The following is a 10,218-nucleotide window of genomic DNA, read 5'->3' as shown; positions in this document are numbered from 1 at the left end:
CCCTCACTGGGACTGCATTTGCTTGGTATGCCTCACTCCCCAGAAATTCAATGATGAGTTGGAAAGAGATGGAAAGACAATTTCACATTCAATTAGAACAGAGCCAGAAGTATGCATTGCCGATTTATCCAGAGTCACCCAAAAGAAAGGGGAATCTGTGGAATCTTTCATAGACAGGTTCAAAAAGATAAAGAATAGGTGCAAGGTATTCCTACCTGAGATCGAGTTCGTGAAGATGGCACAAAAAGGGCTGGATTTTGAATTAAAGAAGAAATTCCAAGGTATGGAGTTCATGGATTTCTTTGAGCTAGCTGACAAAGTGGCTGAATATGAAGAATTATTGCGGAAAGAGTCATACAAAAAGAAAACTGTTATGGGGTCTTATTATCAGGAGGTGGAAGATGTGGCATTGGCGGAAATTCGATCAGCTGGTTCTTGCACAGTTCCCCTACTAAAAAAGAAGCCAGCCGAACTTGAAAAGAAGAACAACTCCCAACTCCCCAAAGACATGCAGTATACATTCGATGTGTCAAAGACCGAGGAATTTTTCGATTTCTTGGTAAAAGAAAAATTCATCACTTTTCCACCTAATCACAAGATGCCACCTACAGAAGAGCTGAAAGGAACGAGAATATTGTAAGTACCACAACTCTTACAATCATGCTACTAAATCTTGTTGGGCGTTCAAGAACATTTTGCAGGACAGAATTAACATGGGAGTCGTGAAGTTCTCTATTAAACAGGAGTCTATGGCGGTGGATGATGATCCTTTTCCCCCAGTAGCTTTGGTTAATGTGAATGTGACAGATTTGAGGGATCAATGAGAAAAAAAGTCGATCTTTTGTAGTGAAAGACCGAGTAATCAAGAAATACTGGATCCCGAAGGGTCAATTGTTTGAAGCTCATGGAAGGCATAGTGCCGATCGAATACGAACAGTTCAGCAGCGTTTCCCTAGAAATGGTGGTGAATCCACGGCCTATCGGCCGAGAAACCAATATTTCCTTGAAAGACCAGTACCTGAGAATCAAAAGTTCAGAGGGGAATCATCTCGTGAGCAGAGATACTCGGACAGGAGAAACATATGTAGAGTTGAGACACGAAGGGTGGAAACCAGGAAAATATCAGTTGATCAAGACAGAGAGCGACATGCATATGACATCTCAAAAGGAAAAATGATTGAGAGCAGGAGAGTAAAGCCCAGATACGTCCTTCCAGCTAGAGGGGAGTTCAGTGAGTCTTGGAGAGTGGCCCAACACAAAAAGTTTCCTAGGCCATCGACTAGGACTCAAAAGAGACGGCTGTTGAGAGAAAGAGCTATTGCAAGAAGAAAGGAGTCCGCTAAGTTGAAAAATGAACCCACAATTGATGTTCCAATCTCCAGTGAGCCAGTGGAGAGTAAATCCAAGTTTGGAAGATCGGCTACTGAGGATAAGTTTGTGGAGGATGATGATGATTTGTTAAGCGAAGAGGATGATCAAGCAAGAAAAACAATTAATTTTGGCGTTGGAGAATTTCACATCACCGTGGATTGTGCCACAGGAGTGGTGATACTACCCGAGAGATTTAAAATGATGGAAGAAGAGGATGGGGAGTTGATGCCCCATGAATCAGTGCAAAAGAAAGCGCATGCAAATAAACTCCCTGAGGGGAGTTCAAGAGTGATTATCCAGAAGGGCCACACAAATAAGCCTCAACAGGTAATACTTGAGAAACCTACACCGGTCATGACCAAGCACATAAGGCCATTGTAAATCAAAGCCCATGTCAATGGGAAACCAGTATCTAGGGTCTTGATTGACAATGGCTCAGCTGTGAATGTTCTTCCAGTAAGAATGTTGAAAAGTCTGGGCAAAAATGAAGAAGATTTGATCCATACTGAGGTTTCTGTTGCTGCGTTTACCGGGGAAACCACGATGACCATTGGAGTGTTCCCCGCTGATGTTACTGTGGGAAGTATGTCATCGTTATGTGCATTTTTCGTGGTAAACTCCTCCGCCAACTTCCAAGCGTTGTTATGCAGAGATTGGATCCATGCAAACCAGTGCATACCATCCTCAATGCACCAGCTGTTGTTATTTTGGAAAGGGGATGATGTGGAGGTCGTAGAAGCGGATGGACAACCCTTTCAAACAAGTGCAAGTGCAGTTGAGGCTAGATATTACAATGAGGATTTTGGGCCCATCAAAATTCCGTAGCAATAGCAAGAAAGAAAATCCACTGTACATGCAAACACCAACTCCAAGCTCGGTGTTGAAAAGATTCCTCAAACCTACTGTTATTGTGCCGTCTAGGCCGATAATCCAGCCGCTGATTGAGGAGATTGATGATTGGTTTGAACCAAAAAGAAAAGGAGGTAGCTGCAACCTCTATATGGAAGGCACATGTGCAGCAAGTACTGGATAAACTAAAGGAAGAAGAAGCATGTGACACTTATGGAACTGAAGTTGTCCAAGAAGGAGAATACGAAGAGGATGAGCTCCAAGTCGATGAGTTGTTGATGGCGCCATCTCAAATGGAAGATGGCCAACACGAAATTCAAGACCCATTGGAAGAGATTAACTTGGGGGAGCTTGAGAATCCAAAAGTCGTATATGTGAGTAAGCTACTGGAAGAGCAGTTGAAGCAAGACTTGATCAGCATGTTGAAGGAATACAAAGATTGTTTTGCATGGACTTATGATGACATGCCAGGGTTGGACCGAAAATTGGTCGAACACCGACTTCCACTCAAAGAAGTCTTTAAACCATTTCAACAGCCATCTCGTCGTATGTCAAAAGAAAGTCGAGCTGAAAGTGAAAGAAGAAGTCGAGAAATTGTTAAAGGCCAAGTTTATAAAACCAATCAGATATACCGAATGGCTTTCGAACATTGTGCCAGTCATGAAAAAGAATGGCAAGGTCAGAATATGCATTGACTTCCGAGACTTGAACTGTGCAACTCCCAAAGATGTATATGTAATGTCAATACCTGATATGTTGATTGATTCAGTGGCTAGGCATGAATTGTTATCCTTCATGGACGGTTTCTCGGGCTACAACCAGATCAAAATAGCAGATATTGACACTCCCAAAACAGCATTCAGATGCCCAGGAGCTGTTGGTACGTTTGAATGGCTTGTTATGCCATTCGGGCTAAAAAACGCAGGAGCCACGTATCAAAGGGCTATGAACTCGATCTTTCATGATATGATAGGACATCATATTAAAGTGTATATAGACGATATTGTTGTGAAATCCAAACAAGCTGTTGATCACATTGAACACTTGAGAAAAAGCTTCCAACGAATGAGGCAACATGAGTTAAAGTTAAATCCATTGAAATGTGCCTTTGGTGTGAAAGCGGGAAACTTTTTGGGATTTCTTGTACATCATAGGGGAGTTGAAGTGGATAAAAACAAAGCCAAAGCTATTATGGAAGAAAATCCGCCTAGAAACAAGAAAGAGTTGCAACGCTTCCTTGGGCAAGTGAATTACTTGAGGCGTTTTATTTCTAACCTTTCAGGGAAGACAAAGGAGTTTTCACAGCTGTTGAAGCTCAAAGACAGCGGGGAGTTCAAATGGGAAAAGTCGCATCAGAAAGCTTTTGATGTGATCAAGAGATATTTATCTAACCCACTTGTTCTTATGCCTCTCAGGTATGGAATGCCCCTTAAATTATACATCTCTGCTGCTCATGAATCAATTGGATGTCTACTAGTTCAAAATAATCATGAAGGAAATGAACAAGCCATCTATTATTTGAGTAGATTCCTTACTCCAGTAGAGGTTAAATACTCTGTGATTGAAAAGCTATGCTTAACATTGTATTATGCATGTACTAAGTTAAGACATTATTTGATTCAATCAAGAGTGTTTGTGGTGGCTAAAACCGATTTGATTAAATACATGCTTAATAGACACATTCTCTCGAGGTGGATTGGTAAATGGTCTTTGGCATTGGCCGAGTTTACATTGACCTATTACCCCCAAAAATCAATAAAAGGCCAAGCTATCGCCGATTTTTTAAGCTGATCACCCTTCACTTGATGAGTTTATTGGAGAACAGGTTGGATTTCCAGTTTGTGGAGTGGGAGTTCAACCCTGGGAGTTGAAGTTCGATGGATCAAGTACAGAAACAGCAGCTGGAGCTGGTATTGTGATCACCTCCCCAAGAGGTGTGAAAACTGCTCTATCCTTTAATTTGGATTTCCCATGCACCAACAATCAAGCGGAATACGAAGCACTGGTACATTGGATTGGAAATTCTGAAAGATTTAGGGGCAAGAGAATTATTAATATCAGGGGATTCTCAGCTGATACTCAAACAGCTGTCAGGGGAGTTCAAATGCACAAGTTTGTCCTTGGCTCCTAACTATACCATGGCATCCCAACTTCTAGATGATTTCGAGGAAGTGTCATTAGTGCACGTCCCAAGACAAGAAAATTGGGAGGCAGACGAGTTGGCACAGGTTGCTTCGGATTGAAGATGTCTCCAGAACTTACATATAGGCTAGTGTTGATTCAGAAGAAAAACCACCCTTCAATTCAGCAAAGAGAGATTCAGGTAGACACGCTCAACTTGGATATAAACTTAGCTGGTGACTGGAGGGATGCCATGAAAATGGTGCTAGAATCAATCGGGAGAGATATTCCACATGGTTTAAAAATGAGAGCTCTTAATTACGTTTTAGTGGAGGGAGATTTGTACAGGAAAGGGTTAGATGGTTTGCTCCTCGGATGCATAGGATTCCCAGAAGCTTTGGAGATCATGAAACAAGTTCATGAGGGAGTGTGTGGAGCGCATCAATCTGGAATAAAGATGAGATGATAGATAAGGAAGTATGGCTACTATTGGCCATCCATCATGAAAGATTGCATCAAATATGCTAGGGGATGCCGGCCATGTCAGAGACACGGGAACATCCAAAGAATTCGGCGGATGAGCTTCACAGTGTTGTCAAACCATGGCCATTCAAGGGCTGGGCCATGGACTTAATAGGGAAAATCTACCCCTCATCATCTAAAGGCCACTCGTTCATCCTTGTGGCTACAAATTTTTTCACCAAATGAGTAGAAGCAGTGCCTTTGAAGAAAGCGGAGCAAGGGGATGTCATTAACTTTGTGAAAGAGAATATTATTAATAGATTTGTAATTTCCAGAGTCATTGACCACGGATCAGGGAACTATGTTCACAGGCTCAGATATGAGGGAATTTGCAGAAGAATATGGAATTAAATTGATAAACTCATCCCCTCATTACCCACAGTCCAACGGGCAAGCCGACACGTCAAATAAAGTGTTGATAAAGATTCTACACAAGATGATGGAGGAGAATCCCAGGGATTGGCCAAGGCTATTATCAGAAACTTTGTGGGCGTACAGAACATCCAAGAGGACTGCCACTAGAGTGAGCCCTTTTTCCCTTACCTTTGGCCATGATGCAGTGCTCCCATTGGAGATTATGGTGCCATCAATGCGAGTGGCAAAGCAAAATGAACTTTCCCTTGAGCATTATAATGAAGCAATGATCATGGAGTTAGAAGAACTGGATGAGCTGAGAATCCAAGCATACAATGCTTTGTTGTTATAGAAACAGAAAGTGGCGAGAATCTACAACAAAAGAGTTAACAAGAAAAGTTTCCATGAAGGAGAAATAGTGTGGAAGGCCATACTACCACTTGGAACAAAGGATAGAGAGCTGGGCAAATGGTCTCCCAACTGGGAGGGACCATTCAAGGTACATAAGGTGTTAGACGGAAATGCATATTGGCTATCAAGCTTAGATGGCCATCCACACAAAAGATGCATAAACGGCAAGTATCTCAAGCCGTATTTTCAAGTATGAGGGAAGAAGTAGAAAAAGCTCGCGAGTGAAGCAAACACGAAGGCTAGTATTCAGTGGGGAGTTGGCCTTCTTCAGTGGGGAGTTGGCCTTTAAGGCCACTTTTGTATATATTTAGTTCCTTATTTCAAGATGTCATGTGAGGTAGGCCTTAGGGCCACTGAAATAAATATCTGTTGTTTATGATTCAACAATAAAATTGATCGGAGAAAGTGGGACACTAAGCCACTTTCATTATTTTGAAGGCCCTTTGTTTCACTAGGAAGTCGGCCTTATGGCCACTTATTATATATGAATTCGGTCGATATTTCCAATGTTTTTAGGGTACGAGAAATCATGGTGAAGAAGATCGTACCACCATTGTATAAATTGGTTGTTTGCATGTGCAGTGACAGACCCATGAAGTAGGCCTTGAGGCCACTTAGAATACGGCAGGAAAGAAACACAGCGAGCGAGGAGTTGAGCTCACCGAGCGGACAACGAGGAAGAACTGAAGAGAATAAGAGCGTTATGCGAACCCCAAGAGGACCCAGAAGTTGACTTTGGAAGAAAAATAGGCTAACCAGCCATTTTTATATGTTTTAGCTTCAGATTGTAAGATTTTATTTGAAGTAGGTCGTGGGGTCACTAATATAAATATTTGTTGGTTATGGTTCAAAAATGAGAACGATCAAGTAAAAATTGGCCAGTAGGCCACTTTTATCATATTGGATCCATTGTGTTTCGATAGAGCATGAAGAGAGGAAATAATCTCGAGTGGGGAGTTTTAAGCCAGCATATGGTTTTGATTGAAGCTATTGAAATGAGTTGGCTTAAGTGGATTAAGAGTGAATAGAAAATCCTTCCCAACATCCAATACACAACATCACATACAAACCCACCTTCATTCCCCATCCATCACCCAACAACCACAACACCAAACCAACAGTCAACAAATCAAAGGCGGAATCACCGCATGCAAGAACACTAAGTAACCGTGTATGCGGGAAAAGGGTCCGACTGAAGTGCAAATGCATATACGTGTATGCGGGAAAAGGGTCCGACTGAAGTGCAAATGCATATACGTGTATGCGGGAAAGGGGTCCGACTGAAGTGCAAATGCATATACGTGTATGCGGGAAAGGGGTCCGACTGAAGTGCAATGCGTGATGTAAAGGACGAGGGAGTTGTCTTGAGTGGATGCAGCATATAACAACACGTAATAGCACATAAGAGTTGAGGAGTACCTGTGCTTCAAAGACACCGAGGCTGGAATATCGATTACACCAAGGAAATAAGGCCAACCCATGGCCAGTTTGTAATCCTTCATTACCTACTGAGAATAAACGCGTCTTTGTACACAAGAAAAACCAACAAAATGGGGGCAGTAAAGGCAGATAATCAAATCTAAAATAGGGGAAAAGATAGCAAAGTTCCTACAAATGTGCCTATCAAACAAAATACAAGCAGCTGTCTCAAACTAATGCATGCCAATCAACTAAGCAAAACAAGATCAAGGGAATAAGGCACGAAGCTGCTCCCACTTGGCTAGACACTCCGACTGAGTGCTCTCGGCCTCCTGAAGCCGTCTGGTCCAAAGTTGATAGTCATCCTTGAGACTAAGGAGTTGCTGACCGATAGCTTGCGAGTCTCTCCTGCTGCCCAACAAAGTAAACTCCAAAATCTCTGCTTCATCCAGCAAAGTGACCATCCTATCTCGACGCCTCTGAATCTCCGCCTCCAGCTTCTTCACCTCAGCTTCCTCCGCGTCATAACTAGCCGCTGCTGCAACAATCTGCTCACGAAGCGCTTTGTCGTGCTTGTCTAGCTCTATTTTTTTCTCACGCTTGCTTTGGAAGGACGCGCGGTGAGATATCATATCTGCGCTGGTGGCAAAGGCTGCATCAGACTGCGAAAAGATGGTCGAAAGACAATCAAGTATGCTGAACTCCGAGGTAGCGAACTCTGGAGAAGTCTTAAGAATGGATATGGATGAGAGCATGGCCAATCGCTTGGACTCCCCAAGCTGGTGCAAGCCAAGACCAAGGAAATTTCGAACCGCCATCTTGGCATGAGCAAGGGCTTCGATGGATGGGGCACATCTCTCAAGAGTAGAAGTCGCAGAGGAAACGCTATCTGAGAAGCTCAGATCAAATTGGCTTTTCAGCTCGCCAATGAGACCAAGTCGCGCCCTACGAGATGTAAGATCCTGTCGAATAAATAAAGTTAAAGTCAGGCATGAGTAGTACTGAAAACATACCGGACAGAAAAACAGTCAAAAGAAATTACCATGGAGGGAGTGGCTACAGCAGGCAGTGAACTAGGAGGAGTTGGGCTAAAAGAGACAGTAGAAGGGAACTCGCGCAAGACAAATGTGTCATCCGCAGCCAAGAAGTCATTGGTTTGTTTCCCAGAATCACCAGGATCACCATCGAGTTCGACACCAGAAATTCAAGCTTGGGGAGCTCTCTGTCCAGATGTTGCTGAGCTGAGATCAGTGTCAAGAGCTTCATTGTTGTCAGAGACTTCGATGCTAGAATCCTTGGGACTTGGCTGCGCGGGATGTGGATCATCTTCACCAATGATAATGGGATCATCAAAAGTGTTGCTAGGGCCCAAAATCAGCTTAGTGGAATGGCGAGTATGATATCGCCGACCCATCGTCTGGAGCTTAGGAGTAATATTTCTTGTCGGAGCAATTTTAGGAGCGGCCTTGGTCTTTGAGGATTGAGATTTTTGGGGCACTGTGACCGGATCCTGTTTGAGTTTCAAACTCCCCTGAGTGTCCATTTTTGGGAGCTTGACAGAGACAGGACTGTCCCCAATGGGAGCCAAATCTCGCTTGCGAGTACCTGCAAAAAATACCAAAACAACACCAAAACAACAGGTACTAGTAACAAATAAACTATGCCAATGTTAATGCAAGTAAGAAGTATGCGGAACAATACCAGGGTGGTGTATCACCGAGGGAATAAGGTTGAGATATCGAGTCCTCCACCAAGCAACAAATGTTTCAGTGGTCTTATGATCTAGCTGCACTATGGACCCAAGAAATCTCTGTGGCAGGGTAGAGAGGAGCTGCACAGTGGCCTTGGAAAGTCTTCTAGAGGCCACTTCAGAAGCAATATGAGTCAGGTCCACCGGGAAAGATAAAGTAGCCTGAGGAATCGCCGGTGACAACCAAAACTGATATGCAAACAAGGACGGATTGTAAAATTCAAAAGACCAGCTTGACGTGTCATTGTAGGGTGGACGAGTAGAGGAACAATCCACCACCAGCAACCTCTGTTGAATGTACTGGATCAATAGTAAGGCAGCAACATCGTCCGGGGAGCGATCATGGAAATCTGGAAAAGCTCCAACCCAGAGAGGCTGCGTTAGGCAGGAGACATTGGGTCGCGATGGTAGATTAAAAGACTCCAATTTCAGATGCTGCAGATAATGCACCGAGGCAGGGGCAGACAAGGTCAAATGGCTCCCCATTAATGACGTAGTACGCAGCATGGTCTGGGAACCAGCGGGGAAATCTATCACACCGGGAAAATAGGAAAATGCCCATACCTACAGGAACCATGATATCCCTCCCAATTTGGAAATGGGGTCGTGACGCACACATTGATTCAACCCACGGTATACGGACCCCAACAACATGGTTGCCAAATTATAAACCTTACCCGTACTGAGAGAACACGATGTTGCGTAATTTGATCCCACTTGTGAGAAGATTTTTATCTCATGCTTGCCATCAATATTGTAGTTTTAATATCAATTTTCTACAGGTCCAAGAATCATCTTAATCCCATTTGCAACGCCAAGTTTATTTTTGTTTTATCGAACCTGTAAAAAATAGTAAAAACTTATAATTACACAACAACTTATATTTTATACAATTTATTATAAAACATATAATATTTAAACATTTAATAAAACAAAAACTATATATTTATATTACAATTTTTTATCTTTATCACACTCCCCAACCAGCTTATTGCTAGTCCCTAGCAATTTAAGCGTTAATAGCAACACAAAACATATTGATTAATTTAAATAGAAATGTAATCAGAACTATCCAAGTGTTTAAATTAAATTTGAAAACTGTCAAAGTAATATCAAGATCATTATAATTATAATTTATGAAATAATATGAACTGATCAATTCAAAGCTTATTTTTAGGTAGTTAAATGTACATGGCTTTCAGAAATTCCTACTAAGAGTCTCAACTCCATATCCTCACAGGTTAATAATTGTTTCAATTTATGGGAATGATTTCTCTCATGGAGTTGGAATACAGATAAATGCTCAGGAAAATGGTTTACAGAATGCAGACAAACAAACGAGCCAAACTAATCAAAAGATAGGAAATCCATTGATTTAAAATCCAGTTGTTCTTATTATATATTTTTTTCCTGATTTTTTT

The 10,218-nt window shown here is 42.3% G+C and overlaps 2 protein-coding genes across 2 annotated transcripts; one reads left to right on the top strand and one right to left on the bottom strand.

Moving 5' to 3' along the window:
- Positions 1–2,324: 2,324 nt before the first annotated feature.
- Positions 2,325–4,351, top strand: LOC142544201 (uncharacterized). The gene is made up of 3 exons (XM_075651262.1): positions 2,325–2,898; positions 2,990–3,765; positions 4,046–4,351. The coding sequence occupies exons 1-3, from the start codon at positions 2,325–2,327 to the stop codon at positions 4,349–4,351; spliced, it is 1,656 nt and encodes a 551-aa protein (XP_075507377.1).
- Positions 4,352–8,197: 3,846 nt separating this feature from the next.
- Positions 8,198–9,509, bottom strand: LOC142544891 (uncharacterized). The gene is made up of 2 exons (XM_075651915.1): positions 8,749–9,509; positions 8,198–8,652 (listed from the first exon to the last, which is right to left on the bottom strand). Exons 1-2 carry the CDS (start codon positions 9,302–9,304, stop codon positions 8,252–8,254), a joined length of 957 nt encoding a protein of 318 aa, XP_075508030.1. The 5' UTR covers positions 9,305–9,509; the 3' UTR covers positions 8,198–8,251.
- Positions 9,510–10,218: the final 709 nt, after the last annotated feature.

Source organism: Primulina tabacum, chromosome 5 (assembly GCF_025594145.1).
Source record: "Primulina tabacum isolate GXHZ01 chromosome 5, ASM2559414v2, whole genome shotgun sequence".
Classification (NCBI taxonomy): domain Eukaryota; kingdom Viridiplantae; phylum Streptophyta; class Magnoliopsida; order Lamiales; family Gesneriaceae; genus Primulina; species Primulina tabacum.
This window is presented reverse-complemented; position numbering and strand designations above follow the sequence as displayed.